This window comes from Pimephales promelas, chromosome 8 (genome assembly GCF_988280905.1).
Source record: "Pimephales promelas chromosome 8, fPimPro1.hap1.1, whole genome shotgun sequence".
Lineage (NCBI taxonomy): Eukaryota > Metazoa > Chordata > Actinopteri > Cypriniformes > Leuciscidae > Pimephales > Pimephales promelas.
In genome coordinates, this window is record NC_142776.1 from 32,673,523 (window position 1) to 32,694,770 (window position 21,248).

Genomic DNA, 21,248 nt, shown 5'->3' on the forward strand with positions numbered 1-21,248 from the left:
TAGGATCATAAGACATTTTTGCACTTCTTTATGTGGTGCGACACACAGCACAAGGGATGAAAATACAGAAATGGCCTGGGAAATGGACGTGTTGCGTGTAAAGAATATACAAGGAAAGCTTTTGTAAATATATATATATATATATATATACTTTTGTACTTTACACTTGGAAGGAAATGTTAAATGTTCTGCAAACCTAAATAAATGCAGAAATAAGTGGACAAAGGTGATTACAAAGTCTCGCGCTATTATCTGTTTAAAATGTCAAACATGTTTGCATAATATAAAATTCCCTAAATCCTCCCTAAAAGTAATAGATTTCCGTGGGACGGTGTAACAGGATGGTGAGATGTGTAAATTCATTGAGGATATGAGGATAAATGTTGTTTCTCTAAACATTAATGTAATCATCTCATCCTGTGTTTTATTTTAGAGCTTAAAAAGTGGAGCTATCTCCTTGAAACCATTTCATAAACTCTGACAGGTTTATTAATAAATTATATTATGGCAGCTGTGAACACTGCTGAGGACAGTGTGACACCTATTATGTAAATTGCAGCTGACCTTTCCATGATGAGTGGTCTAAACTAGTCACTTCTTAAATAAAGAGGCAAGCAGTCTAAGGCGCTGATGTTGTTTATTAGTACAGGGTAAGTCTTTTTTTGGGGGGGGAAACTGTTCATGTGTGCTTCATCCTGGAAATATAACTCAATGGATAAAATTCAACTACAAACCAACAAAATGGAGCTGCAGTTAAACGGTTATTCCTATCACACTTAAAATATAGGCCCTTGTGCTAAATCTGAAACCAGTTGAGATCCATAAACTGAAGTTCTTATCATTTTTGACCCTTGACCATGGCAGTTAACCCTAGGTTGCCTCAAGAAGTACCCATTTAATATCATATTATCTCATCACAGCAAAACTCAGACTGAATCTCATTGCTAAACCAATATCTATCTATCTATCTATCTATCTATCTATCTATCTATCTATCTATCTATCTATCTATCTATCTATCTATCTATCTATCTATCTATCTATCTATCTATCTATCTATCTATCTATCTATCTATCTATTTTGATACCTGTATAATTGTCACCACATGACTTTCATGTCTTTCATAACATGAAATGTGTATAGTCTTTTCCTTCTCAGATGAACAATTTCCATCTCACAATTAATAATTTAAAATCAAGTCAATATTGTCCATTTATCTATGTATTTAGTAAATCTTTTTGTAGCTTTTTAATGTCAGCCGATCACTATGCTATAATAAACCCACAGAAAGCCATGCACATGTTCCCTAGATGTTTTATAATACAAATAATTTTAGGAAATGTTCATACTCTTTAAAAGAATTACACTTTCTTTTCTTTCTTTTTTTGTTCTTTTTTTACATGGATGCTTCTACTTTGAAAATCAAGGCCATTTTAAGTTAATTACAAAGGCTCAACGTATGGTAAAACAACGCATTCTCACCCCAAAGCGTCACCTTTGACCATGCTTCAATATTTGACGTTTTAGGCGCCCTTTAGCGTCACTTACATGACGCGATCCTACGGCGTCATCGAACTGACGCTAAAGGAAAGCGTCAGTTAGAGGACGCGGTTAGGTTTAGGTGTGGGGTGGGGTTAGGGTACACGCGATCCTAGGGCGTCATCTAACTGACGCTAAAGGGCGCCTAATGTTGGCGCCAGATATTGAAGCATGTCCAAATGCTTCCCAAGGCGTCAGTTAGGTGACGCCTTGGGAGTGAGAATGGGCTGGGTAAAATATACTGTATGATGTGGCCTACTTAAACTCAAAGGGTCAATAAAGCGCACTTGAGCTAATCTTTGTTCATTTGCGCAGTCATCTGTCTAGTTTTGCTTTGGTCAGTTCTCTGGCCCATTGGCTACAGTCCTCTGGTGTGTGTGTGTCTTATCCATTTACAAATTACAGCCAGAACCCATACCAAAGTGCTTTTGTCCCGCATTAAGTTTGAAGATTTATTTCCATTTGTTTTCAATAAACATTTTATGTACATACAACATGCTATGCATATGCACTTGGAGGGACAGATATTTTAGGAAGGGTAGTATAAGTTTTAGTGCTTGGTGCCTTTGAAAGCATTTATTGCCATGTCAAGCTCCAGATTGAGCAGGAAAAAAAATCGTTAGTGGAAAGTTATACTTTAATTTGACATAATAGCACAAGATTGGGTCTACTTTCTACATGGTGACAGATTTTAAGATGATCACTTGCACTCCTTGTCTGCAGAGGCACTGGCAGCTGTCAGCTTGACCCAGTCTTTCTCTGACCCCGCCACACACTAACTCATCTGCCACCAGGTTTTTATGCATTCCTATATTTACTACTAGCATGCACTCACGTCCCTGTAGGGGAAAGTTAATAATGGAAAGCTATAAAGCAAGACCTAAGGCCAGGTCCATGAAAAATAAAACACCTTTATGCCTTTTATTCTATTTTTTTTTTTTATTTCATACATTGGGTGACATGCATTTGAAAATGCCTCTGAGTAACATATTTTGCACTGATTTTGAAAATGCTTCTATGGGGAGATTTCAACATTCCTTACTGGTAGGGGGGATTTTTATGATCCTGGTTTATGGCCAACTTCACATATTTACAAGGGGAGATATTGCACAACACTGACATTTGCAAGCAGGTTTACCAGCTATTAAAAGCAAATGTTACTTGTTTTCACTTTTAAGTGTTTATATACGTTGCCCTAGTGTAGTCACGTAAAACATAATAGTATAACATAAATTTGGAGACCAATATTTGAGACAAATATTGCTTTACAGTTTTGTCAAAAGTATGTTTGAGGCACTTCACATGTGTAATTCACTCCTTTTAATTATAATGGCAGTCAGCCAAATTAGGGCAAATTAATAAAATGATCAAATGGCAAAAAGTTGCATAAACTCATTGAGATATTAAGCAAAATATTGTACTTAATTGGCATTATGAAATCAAACATTAGTATTTGACATTTATACTCTTCAAATATTTGACTAAATACTTGAAATATTTGAGGTTTTCAATGAAAATCGATGATGGGTCTCCACAATCTTTCAAATGTCACAGATAGTTCACTCTGAAAAATAAAAAAGCAGAAATGATTACTTATAAGAAGGATACAATGTGTTTCCCAATGTTTATGTCCAATAAGTATATATTCACACTACCGTTCAAAAATGTGTGGTCAGTAAGATATGTATTTTAAAGAAGTTAAAGCTTTTATTCAGTTAAGGTTCTTCTGACTTTAAAACATTAAGCAGCACAACTGCACAACTTTTATATCAAGAAATGTTTCTTGAGCACCAAATCAAGGATCAAGTGACACTGAAGACTGGAGGAATGATGCTGAAAATATTTAAAAATTGTAATAATATTTCACAATATTAGGGTTGTTGCTGAATTTTGGATTTTTGGGTTACTTCTTTCAAAAACATAATTTTACCAACTCCAAACTTTTGAATGGTAGTGTAGGGTACAACAGGGCTAAAGGCACACCGGGGTAAAAAGCGCATCAGATTTAATTTTTGATTTTACTTCCTCATTTACATTTTATTATCAATCTTAAAATTTGTTGCAGCAATTTCCAAAACATCCACTTGTGGATTTTTTGTGGGAAATTTAGCTGATCCTCAACTTACGCGATCACGGGCAACAGGACAAAGTTGATTCCGTAGATTTTCAATAATGAAAGTATATGGAAAAGTATGGTATTGTTAAAAGGCACCCCTGCTGTTGAGGTGAAATCACAATAATTACCATTATAATAAAAAACTAGCTGACTTTTCCATTTGTTGACATTACATTGTTAGAATCTGATGGTAAATATCACATTGGGTGCCCAAGAGATAAGATATATTCACCATGAAACCATCCTATTTAAAAAAAAAATGATATTAATCATCATATGATAAAATACAATTTATTGTTATTACTGTAAAGAGTGCCTTTAGCCCTGTTGTACCCTATATATATATATATATATATATATATATTGAGCATCTGCACAAATGTAAATGTAGCTCAAACTCTTATATAAGACAGAGTCAAACTACAGCTAGTATTTTCACACATATTCTGACAACATACCTAAGATTGTCAGCTGTGTGCTGCATTCAGCACGGCCTAAAGAGTTTTCTGCCACTGCTTTGTATTCCCCGTTGTCTTTGGCGCTGACTCTCAAGATTAGCATGGAACAGACGCCACAGGTGTTTGAAATGTAGTAGTTGGTGTTAGTGTTGATGCTGACGTTGTTGCGGTACCAGGTGACGTGAGGTATGGGGTTGCCTCTCACGGCACAGCTCATGTAGCACTCATATTTCTCCGGGGTAGTGTGCGTCTTCAGTGGAACCGTGAAAATGGGAGCGGAGTCAAAGTTGCAAGGTTTAGATGGAGCTAAGTTGAGCCTGAACTTTTCTGCAGGAGACAGGAAAGCATGCTAAATACAACGAAGGGTCATATTCTTTATCGAGAGCGGACCAAAAGAAGTAGAAGCACCAGCCATGCTCACCTTTCTTTCTTACAATGCCCCATGTTTGGGACTCAGATGGTTCTGAGATTCCTATGTCATTTTTGGAGTACACACGGAACTTATATTCTCTTCCTGGCATGATATTAGTTGCGGTGAAGTTGTTGTTGAACAAGCGGTCAGCAACTGTCTGCCAGGTGCGTTTAATGGAGTCCCTTTTCATCACCATATAGTACAAGTGATTATCTCGTTTCTCATCAGAAGAAGAATCCCAAGAGACTGTCAATGTGCCAGGGACATTTTCTTCCAGCTCCACTGGGCCAGGTGGCTTGGGATCATCTGCAAATATGCCAGGTTTCCACACCATCCATAATATTCCTCAATATTATCTTAGAGATTTTGCCAAGAAGAATGTGTTCCTTGATAAACATGTTTTGTTTTTTTTGTCCTGGAATGACTATTAACAACCCCTGAAATCAGAGGGAAATTATCCATAAGTTTTTTTAAGCCCCGGCCCTACATCTAACCCTAATATCGGATTGGCTGATGCTGTTCCAGGATGAACAAGTACAGTGTGTTTATCCGGAGACACATTCTACATGTGAAATCACAGTAAGCAAATTAGATTTCAGCCCTGATGCATTTTGCTTTTGATATTTTCTCTTACCCGTCACTCTGATCTCAACACTGAACGTCTCCTGACCCACTATGTTCTTGACGATGATGGTGTAGATCCCAGAGTCAGAACGCTCAGCAGATGGAATCAGGAGCTGGGATGTCCCATCTGCATTGCTCACGGTTACACGTTTGGACACAGGCATTCCATCTTTAAGCCAGATTATAGTTGGCATTGGGGATGCCTGCAAATGAGATTTAATATTTTGTTATTAAATCAGTAAGACGTCTGAGGATAGGAAAATGTCTGTTTAGTTAATACCACCATTTTGTTACCTCAAAGTCTATGATGACCCGAGCAGAATTTTCGGCTCTTACAACCATAAAGCTCTTCATTTTACGATTGGTGAAATTTGGCCTCACTGAAAAAGAGATTTGGAGGCTAGCAAATGTGCTGAAATGTATCATTTCAATGACGACTCTCTGAATAGTTTTAGTGTGATATTGAATCTAGATCTGCTACGCTGCTGCTGCAGATTAATTATAAATTTGCTGCTGCTAATAGATACACAGACACACTGCTGTGAGCATGTAAGATAAACTGCTGCTACATAAATAGACATGTACATCCCGTAGTAGATCTAGGCAGGTGGAGCTGGGGAAGGTGGAGGGATACTATACAGCAAACAAAGTATAATAACAAAAAATGTAAATACAGTGATGCATTTCCAACCTTTTGTACGGAAGCGTATTGCATTGACTTGTGGAAAAACAATCTACTCTGTTTTTCTGAATGAACAAGTTAATTATCTCAGAATTACGAGAATGTTTAATGGAAAAAGTTTTTGCTCCGTTTTTCTGAATTAACGAGTTAATTATCTCAGAATTTCAAGATAATTTTTCATGGAAAAAAAGTTTTTGCTCCGTTTTTCTGAATGAACGAGTTAATTATCTCAGAATTACGAGATCATTTTTCATGGAAAAAAAAGTTTTCGCTCCGTTTTTCTGAATTAATGAGTTAATTATCTCAGAACTACAAGATCATTTTTCATGGAAAAGTTTTTGCTCTGTTTTTCTGAATTAATTAATTATCTAAAAATTCTGAGTAACTAGTTAATTCATAAAAACAGCGTGAAGAAAAACGTTTTTCAAGAAAAATGTATCTCATAATTCTGAGATATTAACTCGTTAATTCAGAAAAACAGAGCAAAAACTTTTTTTCCATGAAAAATTATCTTATAATTCTGAAAAAATCTGAAAATTTTTTTTTCCTCAAGTGAATGCAATACTCTTCCATAGCTTTGACAGTACACATTATAAAAAAAATATACTCATTTTATACCAGGTGGAGGCATGGCAATGATGTAGTTGTCCAGATCTCGGGGTTCCCCGTCACCTCCTTCATTGGTTGCAACTACTCTGACCCAGTACATAGCCATAGACTTGAGGCCAAGAATAGTATAGAAAGATGAAATGATTGGGTTGGAGTTGCAGCGACCCCATTCTGTGTTCTCAGCTGGCCTTAATTCCACAAAATAACCTTTAGCTTCATCCTGGACACCTTCCTCTTCCTTTGGTTTTGTCCAACTCAAAGACAAAGAGGTATAGGTGGAATCTGTGACTTTCAGGTCAATGACTTTACCAGGGGGTTCTGAAATCCCAAATTGAAGTACAAAAAGGTCAAGGTAGTTCAGTTTTAGGGTTATTATTTTTCTGGTTTTATTTCACCAGATTTTGAACACATTTAATGTTGCACTACAAAAATACTAATAACGTTTTAATGTGATAGCTATTTGAGTGTCGACTTACTTTTAGGATCTCGGGCTATCACAAATTCAGAGGGTGTGCTTGGTTCTCCAGCACCAGAGAAGTTGATGGCGGAGACGCGGAATTCATATTCCATTCCTTCAACAACCTCTTTCACATCACACTGTTTGCCTTGGTGAGGACAATGAGTGAAATAAGCAAGTAAAAGTCTAGCATGTTTAATGGAATTATACGGCAACACAAAAATAGATTAGAACTTTTAAAGCCAAAAAACAAACAAACAAACCTTTGATTGGCTCATCAGGGTGGTTCACCTGACCCCATAAGTTGCTGCCCCGTTTGCGTTTCTCCAAATTGTAGCCAACAATGTTGGTTCCACCAGTGTTGGAAGGCGGTGACCATGCCAACGTGATGCAGTTCTTGAAGGCACTGACCACTTTGGGCGTACTTGGTGGTCCAGGATATGCTGTAACAAATTAGTCCTTTTAATATAACAATTCCTGCATGATTTGGCAGGGGGGGAAATCAGATTAAACTTTCTCTGATAATTGCATGATTGTGATTTAAAATGTTGGCCAGGTTTGCTGTGCTTGTGTTTAGGGCTGCAGAATTTGAACCGAAACTTGACGGATCATGAGCTGATTGTGTGTAATTGAACACAGTGCTGTGCTGCACTTTGAAACACACAGCACATAAAGTATATTTATTTAACTAAATCCATGCCTTTTGCGATTGAATAATCATTATCACGATTTCATTTGTATTTTAATTAGTTGTGCAGCCCTAAATTTCTGTGAAAATGGGTGTTTATTTACATTTTCAGTAAGATCTTAATGCTATACTTAAAGGGTCATGAAACCCCCCTCTTTCAGCTCAAGTCTAGCTCTCAATCTTTTTGAAAAAATGCAACTTAAATGGTCGTGGAAAGCTGACATAGACATGATGAAGATTTTAAACCCGGAAGACGAAAAAAGCGGGAAAAAACTCAAATTTAACCGTACTGTTAAATCTAACAAATGCTAACATTGTCTTCAATGGTGTTCAACACACATTAAAATCTCAGAAAATTTTGTTTGGGGTTTCACGACCCTTTAAGATCTCACCTTTGGTGCCAGCCTGGATGTCAGTTGTCTCAAAAACATCACTGGTTCCCTCTGCAGTCAATGCCCTGATGCGATAGCAGTACTTTCTTCCGTGGTCCACATCAGTGTCCTTGTAATGGGGCTCTCCGGGGATGTTTCCAATCTTTGTCCAGGTGTTGCGTCCAATTTGGTTACGCTCCAAATAATAGTTCAATAAAGGAGAACCCCCATCGTCTTTTGGGGGCCTCCACTTGAACTCCACACAGGAAGCTGAGGCTTCTAATACTTCAACAGGTCCCATTGGGTTGGTGGGTTTATCTGAAGTACAAGAATGAAATACTGGTTGCTTTTTAAAAAAAAACAAATGTATTATGGACTAAGAATTGGATTATATTTGTAAATTGTTTTGGGACAGGTTATTTAAAATGTTCCTTTACTGTACACCCAGCTAATATATATATATATATATATATATATATATATATATATATATATATTTTTTTTTTTTTTAAATTCTAAAAAATATTGTGTTAACAATACCATTAAGTTATGAAAACTTGAATTTGAAATGTCCAGGTTGTGAAACATAAGGAAAATTTCAATTTTTTCATGCTTCAAGCATTATGGAAATACTACTTTTGAGCGTTACTTTCTCTGAACATTCGTCAAACTAAAACATATTAGGAAAAAAATGCTCCATGAAATGTGTGTGCTTTATTACACTATTAAAGACCAGATACGTTTGAAAGAACTTTCTATTAACATTACTGTAATAATGTTTGTTCATAACTTTGAGAAAACCTTGCCAGAACGTTAGCTTCATGAGAATGCTCCCTGTTAGCTGGAAAAACAGCATTTTTCTTAATTACATGTTATATGACAATACATTGCCTTTCAATTACCAACCTAGAACGATGAGTCTTGAAAGTGCTTCAATGGTTCCAAACTCATTTTTGAGCTTCAGCTTTACTTCTCCACTGTCTTTGCGTTGACACTTCACAAGTAGAAGGCGACTGTGACTGGACGATTTCTCAATCCTAATGTGATTATCCTCAAGCAACTCTTCACCCTCACTGTACCACTGCACTTTCATTGGCTCACGACCCACAAACTCCAGTTTGAAAGTTGCATTTTGGCCAACCTTGATTATTAGAGGCTCTGAAAATTTAGCCAAGTCATCTGGATTCATCCTTGGTGGATCTGAAATGCAATGTACAATAGACATTCAATGTAAAGTTTGACTTATCAAATAATGTGCCTCCATATTTTACATGATCAGTCAAAGATGAATTACCTTCCACAACCAAAATGGCCTCAGTTTTACGTCCATCTGCCTCAAAGCGATACTTTCCATTGTCCTCCTCTGTGCAGTTTGTTACAATCAATTTATGAACTGCTCCATCTTTGACTATCTTCAGATCATCTGTGGCTGTTATCTGTACAGATATTTCAACAGAATATTTGCTTACTGTATAAAATCACAGGTCTTGATCACGTCTAAATGAATAATATTGATTTGTGTATTGGTAATGAAGATAACTATTACACTGCAAGCTGTGCTTACCTCTTTTCCATCCTTATACCAAATACCATCACATTTGTCACTGCTGAGTTTGCACTCCAGTTCAGCTGACTGACCGATGATGGCATGAACGTCTGACAGCCCACTGATGAAGTGAACTCCTGGGTCTGAACAACAGGTGCATTGACAACAGTTTGATAATAAATATTTCTACTTAATATCGTAAGTAAAACGGTGCATTGAGCAGATCTACAGAACATAGACCGTAAATAGACAGGACAATAAAAAACATCTCAAAACGAAATTAGTTTTGTTACATCTAGGGTTGGGTATCGTTTGAATTTGAACGATTCTGATTCCGATTCCTTGTTTCGATTCCGGTTCCTAACGATTCTCGATTCCGATTCTTTTAAGAGGCAGGGTCAAAAAAGTTTAGCTAACCTTGCTAACCAACAGCCTTTCAGAAGGAAATACTCCTTTCTGAAGGACATACTCCTTCTGTAAAAATACTCCTTTTGTCACAAATTTTGCATTTTGCCGAGATTTCGTAATTTTTAGAAAAGCGAAGCCACACTTTGGATCGCCGACGTAAGCTACTCATGTTCGAATCGCGTGGTTATGCCAACACTTCCGGTAGACGCTTCTTCGTTGGTGTTGTTCAGCGGTTTCTTCTTCCGCTCGGCGGACTGTGAATATTAAAACTAGGAATCGAAATTTTAACTTTTGAACGATTCCGGGAAAAACGAAAAGTTAGTCTCGGTTCCAATCGATACTCGATTCTCGATACCCAACCCTAGTTACATCGCACATGTATTTTTCCGCCGATGTGCACAGAACACTGTCCTAAAATTCTCAAAATACACAAACTTTTAGTGTGAAAGTGTGAAATCGTGAGTTTTGCCATCATTTCTTCCCCAAATTCCAAAGAATCAGTAATGGAAATAAATCAGTATCTTACCGATAATGGTGTCTGGGATTAAGGGCCCAGTCCTCACTCTCTTCCTTGGCTCCTCACTAGGAGTCTCTTCCTCTGGTTGAGGTGGAACAGCTTCCTTTGGCTCTGGTTGTTCTTCCTCCACCTTTGGCTCAGGTTCTGGCTCTGGCTCTGGCTCTTCGGCTACAGCTCCAGAGTCTGGTTTGGGTTCTGGTTTAGGTTTAGCCTTTGGTTTTGGTGTTTCTGGTGGTTTCTGTTCCTCTTTTGCAGCAGCCTCAGCCTGAATCTGTTTCAGTTGCTCCATCCTCTCATCACGCTCCTTCAGCAGCTTCTCCTGTTGCTCCGCCGCAATCTTAATCAAGTCTGTGCCTCCACCTCCTGCTTGAGTGGTTTTGCGTGCTGCCTTCTTGCCCCTCTGGTTTGGATCTGGGTCAGCTGTTCCAAGGGCAGACCAACATAGGAATAAGGTGTTAAAATTCGGGGCATTGAGTGGAAAACTTGCTGGATGTCTACATGACACTGCACACGTACATCCAGCTCTCAATGATATAATGGACATTTATGGACGTTTAAACAATGAATGCAATCAGTTTTCTTCTGTGCTCATTATTCATTTATATTTGAAATATTTTATTGAAATGACCAATTTTAAAATGAGATATTTATGAGTGCTTGTCAGGTCTGTCAAATCGATGAATTAACTAATGTGCAAATGAATTGTTCATTCATTAGAATGTTTTATGAATCAAATCAATAAAGTTTATTTTATCTGGGCTGTGTCCAAAATCACCCCCTACTACACCGTTAAATAGAGCTCTATTTGAGGGGACAGCCATTTGTAGTGGTGTCAGAAACCACAAGTTCAGTCCCATAAGCACCGCAATAATGTGTACAAGCGATGTACGTTCAACGGCTAGAGAATACCCATAATGCACAGTGAGAGTCACACGTCAAATGAATTTCCACATCTGAATAGAAGATGCCGCTGCACCTGAATCATCCATCCATTTTCCAAACTGCTGGTCCAATGTGGCTACAGCATCATAAATTCCTTTTTAATGAATTATTACTTTTTTTAATTAAGTTTTCCATGGCAAAGTTCAAGATAAATCTTTTCCAAACTACTGGAGCTGCCAGTTTGCTACTTTTCAAATGATTATTAAACAGCAAGCACAAAGCAAAAACTCAGAATCACTCATTTCCATTAACCCTTTCAAGTAGACTATAAGCGGACTAATGTAGGCAATAGTGACTTTGAGGGTATAGGGGGTGATTTAGAACACAGCATGGGAGTTAAATCACTTATACTGTATATGCAAGGATCCAAACACTTTTACATGTTTTTTTCTGATAAATGTAATATGGTTGATATCTGAATTTGATCTTACCGTCCACTACCAGCCAGGCGTTACATGACTTTAACCCAGCCACAGCTGCATAGATGCCCTTGTCCACTTGCATAGCGTCCTTCACCACCAGTCTATGGATTAGCATGTCCTCGGAGACAGTGATGTCATACTTTTCACTTTGTTCCAGGGGAACATTCTTGCCTATCCAAGAAATCTTAGGGAGCGGAGCAGACAAGACACATTCGAACACGGCATCCTCTCTTTCCACACACTTCACTTCCTGAATCTTTACCAAGAAGTCTGCCACTGGAACTGCAAAGGTAAAGACAACAAGCATGTATTAACCTAAAACTGTACTTGGAACATCTAAATTAACTGGTTTGATCAATCAAGTTAGATCAAAAATGAAAATTCTGTCATTGCTTATTCACCACCATGTTGCTCCATCGTGTTTTGTTTCTGTTAAATGGAAATGATTAGACTGAAGTTGCTTTTCAATCAGAGAAATTGAACGATTTACTGTAAACTGTCAAATGTCACTGCATTCATTTGAATGGTTTGAATTTGAATGCTATTGAATTTGAAAGTGCTAAATAGATACTGTGTTTAATGAAATGACATTCAGGTAGTTCAGCATATAAATCATATCTTGTGTCATGTTATTGCACTATCCAATTTGATTTTATGAAAAGAAATATTGTGTTTCACAGAAGAAAAAAAAATCCTAAACATTATGGTGTGAGATATGAGGGTGATATAATGCTGACAGAATGTTAAAACCTTTTTAAAAACAAACACTATAAATGATCTTTCTAAATGCTTAAAGCTCACTTTTAAAGTCAGTGGAGAAGATATTGACCCCCCCAACATCAACTTGATACAATCCAGCATCTTCCGGATTCAAACCATTTACACTAAAGACGAATTTTCTGCCGACTTGACGCAGAGAATGCTTCTCATCTGTTTCAGTGTTAAATGGAACCATAACACCATCCTGTGACAAACAAAAAAAAATACATATATATAATATATATATTATGATCATTATTGATTTTTAATTTTACTGTAAAATTAAGTACACTGTTAGACCTTACCAGGTTTTTTACAGTAAAATACTGGCAACACTGTTGCCAGTAATTTACTGTAAAAATGCACTAAAACTCAAGTTAACTAAAAAATACAACTTATTAGTTTTAGTGCATTTTACTGTAAAAAAACTGGTAAGGTCTAACAGTGTAATTAAAATATGCATGTGTTATTTTACCTTGAAGAGAAAGATTTTGGAATTGGGATCTTTGAGATCCATCTCAAATTCAAATTCGGCACATCCAGGCTTCTTGATTTCAATATGTCTCAGGCTGCTCAGGTTTTCAATGAACTGTTAGAGGAAAAGCAAGTTAAAAATATACTTTGAAACTTTCAGAGGTTTTAGATTTACAGAGGCATTTAGCACACACACTTCTTGGGCAAAAATAGTAATCGAGACCAGTGAGGTATTTCACACGTCATTCATTTTCAGAGCCTGTGTATTTATATGTTGAAAATTATGACATTTGTTATTTTGTTTGATGGATTTGTTTTTTTAATGAGGTGCATCAGTATACTTCAACATAATGATTTGTCACTGTTCATTTGTAATGCACCTGAGCCTGCTGCTCCTCTATTTCCCTTTTCTTTTCATTCAGCTTCTTCAACATCCCGCGGAAGTCAGTCACCCCATATTCCATGCAGATGCGCTCGTAGTCTTTCTTATCAGCGCTCAATAACAGTTCCCAAAATTTCTCGTCAACTTCTCCATCTTTCTTCGGCTCATTTTGTTCGGCTCTGCAAACACAAACACAACACACCATGAAGACGCCTTCCTGGGACGTCCAGGGTCAGGCTGGACACGTGCATCTGCTTTTGCATTTCAACAAACAGATAAACCATTCAAAATGCAAAAAATTGTGCTAGAATCATCATTGGTATGACCTTGTCCTTACCTCGTCCTCAGGGTCTTTTTTAAATCGACTACTGCTTTTTCTCGTTGTTCTGAAAATAAATAGAGTTGCACTATTCATCTTTATTCTAAAAGAGATGTTGTATTTGAAATACTTTTTTTTTTGCTTCAACAATTCACTCAAGACTTGAATTCAAACAGACCTAATCGTGCCTCCTGCATAGCTTTGCTCTTCTTGAACCCAACTGAAAAAAAAGAGAATTTTTGTTTTTTCTCAGCACAGCTGAGGCAGAAAACTGTTTCACTTGTTTTATTTGTCCTTGCACAGATACAGCTGGAAGAGATTTTTCTACTGACCTTCAATCACATTGAGTGTGACCGTGACCACAGCACGTCCATACTCATTATTTGCATAACACTTGTACGTGTCTGCTTGATCAACTCCAACATTGGGCATCTATTAGACACAATTAGTTGTTTTTTTTATTAATAATAGTGTATTTGTATTGGTTTGAATTGGCAAAAGCAAATGCAAGTAAAAGCTGTTCCTAAGTTAGAATTAGATGCACATGGCGAAAAGTGTGGCTGTTGTGGCCCTTTTCTTTTTAAGCATGGCATTGCATGAACCCAATGGGACTGAAGCAGAATACATTTTTTACTCTTTTATTTTGGACCATGCAGTGTATTTTTATGAACAAAACGGCACCTGTAATTGATGCTCTCCTGAGATTGGATCATACGAAACAATATATCTTTCCGGATCAGATGTATCTCCGTTGTTTCGAGCCCATGCAACATTTGGTGTTGGATCTCCAGTGATGATGGCTTTGAAAAATGCAAACTTCCCTGTGTGAGGGTTTAACAAAGTCAGTTGAGTACTTCTGAAACATGGTCATTATTTTTTTTTAGATTAAATATGCTTTGAGCTGCAGTGCTATATACCTTCCTGGATAGTCAAGGCGATGGGTTTGCGGGTGAAATCGGGATGACTTTTTCCTTGCGGGATTTCCTCCACAAACTGTGTGATCATTACTCCTGGGACTTTAGATCGCTTCTTAATGGACACTGTGGAATCAAAAGTGAGCAAAAAGTTAAAAGCTGTGATACTTTAAATCAATGGATTTTGCAGAAGTTCTCAGTGAATTCTTTTAAACTGAAAATAGAGGAATATACCTTGCCCAGGAGCAGTGGGTTCCTCTTCCTTACTTTTTGTGAATTTCATCTTGGCATATAGGATTCAGAGAACTCAGTCCTGTGGGATGAGTGACATTAGTGATCAAAAAAAGTCTTCAGATCCAAAATGAATGAGGAAATAAGCACATATTTATATTTATTTTTAAACATTCTTATATTCTTCAAACCTGTAAGGGGAAAACATACAGATATTTGGTATAGTAGTGTCTTTAGAAAAGGAATATTTTACTCAATTTCATACTCTGTTAACCCAAGAACTGTTGTGACCGGACCATTAAGTCAGGGGTTTGAACTCAGGAATTGGATCAGAGAGCAAATTGTTCTTTTGAGCTGCTGGTTCTTTTCAATGAACCATTTGATTCGGTTCACAAATCGGTCTAAATGGTTTGTTCACAGATGGACTGATTTGTGGAGTAATAGAACCATTGAACCTCACTGAATCAATGCTTCTCAAGTTCAGGCAATTGGAGTTGAAAAATATGAGTGAGAAATAAATTCAGTTTGGTCTCTTCAGATGGTGACTATGAATTGTAGGGATGTTTTTTTGTTAAATGTGAATTTCTGTGTTCTACAGAATAATGTATTTTGTTTTTTATTTTATTTTAATTTTGCCATTTAAAATGTGAATTTTACCTAAACCCAGTAAGGTAAACTACTGTGCTTTAGGTGTGTTTGATAAGGTTGATGCAGTTATTCTTTCAAGTTTTATGAAATTGGGGCAAGGTTCAAGAATTTGTTAGATTTGAAATGCTAGATGTTGTTCTGATGAGCCATCGTAATGAATATTTGACTCTGATCATGTGTGTTCCCCTGAGGCAGGGAGCGCGGAGCTTAGCAGCGGGGTTAAGCTAAGAGCTTCTGTCAGCTTTTCTCTACAGCAACACGAACACTCCAGCTGTCTAGAATGTAATTCATGGTCCAGTCACCGGAGGAAAAAAACTGGCAACAGTGTCACTTACACCGATCCGCAACCTCGGGATTTAAGCAATATCGTCCCTTTGGAATTATAAGGTTCTATCTGCGTTCTGAGCAGTTTTGAGATATTGAGCTTCAAAGTTTTTGCATTACATATAGGACAATTTATATGGGGAACAAGTTTCATTCAAACATGAAAATAACAGGGACCCTAAATGTATTCTAAACATACAATATCAAAATCCTCTCAAATTTGTAAATGGGGATTTTTAGAATGGGTCAAATGCAGATAGAACCTTCTAATTAAAAAAAAAATAAAAATCTGCCAAAACATTATTTCAACATTAAATAAAAAAATAATGTTGTAACAATGTCTCAACATGAGTTAGTTTCTATGACATTTGTTTAATATCTTTTAGCACTTCCATGTATGTAGGACATTTCAAATTAAGCAAAGGTAGGTCTAAATATTTTCCCCAGTGCATAATTTTCATTTTTGATACCAATTTGGTGGGTAATTAAACACATTATTGCAGAAATTATACTTTAATCTTTCTTTTGCATAGACAGAAAGCAGCCACTGTAATACATCCGAGCAGGACTTTATTCCAGCTAAAGTGGGCCAGGTAAAATGGCTTTCTCTTTAGACATCAATATGGCTGAAATAACATTTCATAGCAAACGTTTATTGTTGTAATTAAACCCCATTAATTAAATTGTTAAATATTTGACCTATAAGCCTTAATATGGTAAAAATTTAGACATTTTAAGACTTTAAAAACTGCAAGGAAATCAACATGCTTCAGCAAATTAATTCATAAAATTTAATAATCATTGAAAAATGATTCACTGACTATAATTGTCACAGTCTTTGTCTGAACCATTCTGTCTTCGTCATCTTCACTACACTTCCCAGCATCCTCTTGTCTCCACACCTGAACTCACTCCCTTAATCATCCACCTGTTCATCGTCCTGATCATCTGTGTCACCTTGTTAGTGTTCATTTTGTATCTGTATTTAGTTCTCTCTGTTTCAGTCTGTGCATGGTGGCTCTTGATTATGTTTCGTGGATAGTCGTCCCCTTGGAATTATAAAGTTCTGACATTTTTGTCAAAATTGAGTTATTCACATATTCTTATTCTGTGACAACTTATTTACGCTATGTGATAAGTTTTGCTCAGTTACGTTGAAGTTGTGTTCATTGTGGGACTTTTTTTGTAATTATTGTCACGGTGACAATACGGTGACAAAATTTTGCTGACGCAAAGCTCCAATACAAAACATTTACTCAAAAAACTCCAAACAGGTACAAGGAAGACTGGCAGAAGATTACACACACTATCCATGAAACATAATCAAGAACAGACTGAAACATATAGAACTAAATACAGATACAAAATGAACACTAACAAGGTGACGACAGGTGACACAGATGATCAGGACGATGAACAGGTGGATGATTGAGGGAGTGAGTTCAGGTGTGGAGACAAGAGGATGCTGGGAAGTGTAGTGAAGATGACGAAGACAGAATGGTGCAGACAAAGACTGTGACAGTTATATAGTCAGTGAATCATTTTTCAATGATTATTAAACTTTATGAATTAATTTGCTGAAGCATGTCGATTTTCTTGCAGTTTTTAAAGTCTTAAAATGTCTTAATTTTTACCATATTAAGGCTTATATGTCAAATATTTAACAATTTAATTAACTGGGTCTTAATTACAACAATAAACGTTTGCATGTTATTTCAGCCATATTGAGGTCTAGAGAGAAAGCCATTTTACCTGGCCCACTTTAGCTGGAATAAAGTCCTGCTCGGATGTATTACAGTGGCTGCTTTCTGTCTATGCAAAAGAAAGATTAAAGTTTAATTTCTGCAATAATGTGTTTAATTACCCACCAAATTGGTATCAAAAATGAAGATTATGCACTGGGGAAAATATTTAGACCTACCTTGCTTAATTTGAAATGTCCTAAATACATGGAAGTGCTAAAAAATATTAAATAAATGTCATAGAAAGGATAAAATTTTACTTTCTAACACATGTTGAGACATTGTTACAACATTATTTTTTTTATTTAATGTTGAAATAATGTTTTGGCAGATAGAACCTTATAATTCTAAGCGAAAAGTGTTTTTTTTTAGAATTAGAAGGTTCTATCTGCATTTGACCCATTCCGAAAATCCCCATTTACAAATTTGAGAGGATTTTGATATTGTATGTTTAGAATACATTTAGGGTCCCTGTTATTTTCATGTTTGAATGAAACTTGTTTCCCATATACATTTTCCTATATGTAATTATGTAATGCTTTGCGTCAGCCTCAGCCTGTCTTCATTCCACACTACACCGTGACAATAATCACAAAAAATGTCAGACTCCCTTTTTAATCACATACACTCTCTCACTCACTCTCTCTCTCTCACACACACACACACACACACTTTCACAAACACGCTCTCTCTCTCTCTCACACACACACACCAACACACTTTCTCACACATACGCACACGTACACACTCGCACACACATGGACACACACACACACACACACACACACTTGCATGTTGAATGGTTTTCTACAATATTCAATTTACCCTACTGCATATTTGTATAATTCAGATAATAATAACTGTAATAATAATAGTTATTAACAATAATCTCATTAATAATTAATAATAATAACCAATACACTATAAAGAAAATGACAAAATATAAAGTTAAGCCACTTCATAAGACTACACAATTTAGTGAATATTTAATTTACTGTAAATGTATAGCATTATGCCTTAATTGAGTTTCTTTATATGTTGGACCCGACATATAAAGTTGATTCTGATTGGTCCTCTTCTGTGCATTCCAAACTCAATTTTGACAAAAATGTCAGTTAGAACCTTATAATTCCAAGGGGACGATATGTCTACAACAGGAGTGTAATGCTGACACATTTTGAGTAACCCTCATCTCCTGAAGTCTCTATTAGGTGGGTTTCTTGGAATGAAAATAGAGACAGTAATTTGTGCCTGGAGGTGGTGGCTGTAAATTAGTAAGAGATATGCGGCAATTATATTTTCCTTGGATTACAACTTGTATTTTTATCAACGCTGGGTTTCTAGAGCTTCTTTTTTGCCATGAAGCCTTGTTAGTTTGGTTTCTGGTATAGAACTTGTGGCCATGTTTATTGAATGAAATACTAAATTGACATACTTGAAACTGAATTCAGAGATTTTTGAAAAGTGAATGTGTTTAAATTCATCAAATGCAGTGCTGTTGCTGCTTGGAATTGATTCACATTGAACAGTGTGATTGAGAACGGCATGATAAAGATGCATAAAAATTGCTGCTTTCTGTAGAGTAGTCATTTAAAGTGACGGTAAATTGTGGACTTCACTTCTCAATTAACACTTTATGTGCCCACCGGTGTGAGCCAAGTAACCCTGCATGTTTTTGTCTGTCATAGGTCACATATCTCATAAAACTATCAGTCAAAATACCTCTGACGCACACTCTCATCTCATCTCAAATGCAGAGTGCTAACATTTTTCAAGAGCTCTATTTCTCCTCAATCTCCCGTGATAGTAATACTATTCCCAGATGAGTTTTATCTATTCCATTTCTGATACTACAGCAAAAACTACTAGCCTAATGAATGGAAATGTAAAACATTTTTTAAAGACAGCAAGCACTACTGTAAGTAACAATAAGAACAACTAATCGGAAAAAAAAACCCAATAGCTTTACTTTTTCAGGTAGGTCTAATAGTAGTTTTCAGGTACAGAAATTTGGGTAACACTTCACAGTAAGAGTACATGAATACATGTATAAATGCATGCATGATTTATGCATTCATTCATGCTTTAATATCTCATGAATCATCAGGAACTAACACGAGTAAAATATTTTTCATTCATGACATGATTTTTTTATGAATGAAAAACACCTTAATTTAAACATTAGATGAGCATATCAACATGAATAATGATTTATTACGTATGAGCATAATGTTTTCTTTGTTTTTTTTTGCCTGAACTACTTTAAATTTGGTGTTGATTTATAGTGTAAGCTACGGAAGCCCTGAACCACAACGTGAAAAAGAAAAAAAATCTGTAGATTTTTTTTTTTTAGCATTTTTGTTTTTCTTTACGTTGCAGTTCAGGGCTTCCGTAGTTAGCAGTACATCATGATAAGTTTATCTGCAGACAGCTTCTTATCAGGCATAACCATATTTGTAGCAGATGAAAAATAGCCATGCCTAGCAACTGAGACATATGATTGATTTATAAATATGCCCAAGGGAGGCCTAGAAAGGGTCTCGAGTCCTAAGACATCAACCCCCAACTAATGGATGTAAGGCTCCTCTTACTGCTCTGACAATTTCTGTCATGTTTGATGACTTATTGAATTATCTTTTCCCCTTCTCTGTTTACCCTGCTCTTAGGATTGCCTGTGGTATTTTACATGTGCATAAACAACATATTGAGACAGGTTATCATTTATTGGTCTCATCATCATTATTCATTTACATAATTGTATTTGTTAACGTCTAATTTAATTAACATTTAATTACATACTTATACAAAATAGTCTATATTGTGAAGATATTGTGGGTTGTTGTTTGTCTATTTAATTCATAAATTCTGACTTATTTTCAGCATTATATTTTCCCTAACCCATTATAATTAATTGCCTTCCAGTGTAATTGAGCAGAGTCGGTGGTTACAGCGTGATTTGAGACCAATAAAAATAAATTAATGGTGTAAAATAAAGATTGTTTACATTTACAGATTAATGTAAGAGTTGCATGTCATACATGTTGCTCCATGCTAAGAAAACAGATGGTGTAGCATCCTGTCATCATGATAATAGGGAACCACTTTTAAGGGAATAAGGACCATAATGTGAGTTTTTGGCCCAACAGATAATAACTATATTCATCCTAATGAGAACTTTTCACTATAAGTGGGAATCTACTGTAAAATTTTGCATCTCTACTGTTAGAAATAACATTCATATTGTGAAATGATATAAAAAAGCATTGATACAACTTTATTTAAAGCCTTTATGTTTAATGGTTTATAAAGGTATTAATAATGTATGTTATAATACATTATATCTTTTCATAAATAACTGCAAAAAGTTCAAATGCATTACATCTGAAATTGATTCTTTGTCATGTGTTTAAATGCATTATGCTTTCGGGGAATACAAGTATTATATACAATTATTCATAAGACCATACAATGCATTGTATTACAAGGGATAATTACATTAAAATAATTTATAATGCATTAGACTGTATATAAAGTCTTTAAATAAAACAATATTTTAGCCATTGACTATAAGAATCAATACACATTTTCTTGAAAAAAATGCTCTTATACATATCTAAATTCAATGAAGATGCTTTATAGAAAACCACACACACACACACACAC

The 21,248-nt window shown here is 36.0% G+C and overlaps 1 protein-coding gene across 1 annotated transcript; it reads right to left on the reverse strand.

The window, feature by feature from the left end:
- Nucleotides 1-3,099: 3,099 nt before the first annotated feature.
- Nucleotides 3,100-14,923, reverse strand: LOC120493997 (immunoglobulin-like and fibronectin type III domain-containing protein 1). The gene is made up of 23 exons (XM_039693053.2): nucleotides 14,875-14,923; nucleotides 14,644-14,766; nucleotides 14,408-14,547; nucleotides 14,059-14,158; nucleotides 13,905-13,946; nucleotides 13,745-13,793; nucleotides 13,406-13,586; nucleotides 13,027-13,140; nucleotides 12,594-12,756; nucleotides 11,802-12,074; nucleotides 10,438-10,848; nucleotides 9,522-9,646; nucleotides 9,252-9,393; nucleotides 8,864-9,157; nucleotides 7,979-8,275; nucleotides 7,162-7,341; nucleotides 6,918-7,046; nucleotides 6,451-6,759; nucleotides 5,445-5,530; nucleotides 5,161-5,353; nucleotides 4,536-4,832; nucleotides 4,115-4,441; nucleotides 3,100-3,104 (listed from the first exon to the last, which is right to left on the reverse strand). Exons 1-23 carry the CDS (start codon nucleotides 14,921-14,923, stop codon nucleotides 3,100-3,102), a joined length of 4,029 nt encoding a protein of 1,342 aa, XP_039548987.2.
- Between the last annotated feature and the right edge of the window lie 6,325 nt (nucleotides 14,924-21,248).

What these genes read in the sequence shown, in the direction of transcription:
- LOC120493997 (XM_039693053.2), bottom strand. Translation starts at nt 14,923, where the DNA reads ATGAAATTCACAAAAAGTAAGGAAGAGGAACCCACTGCTCCTGGGCAA. An exon ending in TAGAGGAGCAGCAGGCTCAG is followed by an intron (nt 13,141 to 13,405) that starts GTGCATTACAAA and finishes TTCCTCTAACAG; the next exon opens with TTCATTGAAAACCTGAGCAG. An exon ending in TGTTGAGATCAGAGTGACGG is followed by an intron (nt 4,833 to 5,160) that starts GTAAGAGAAAAT and finishes GCATATTTGCAG; the next exon opens with ATGATCCCAAGCCACCTGGC.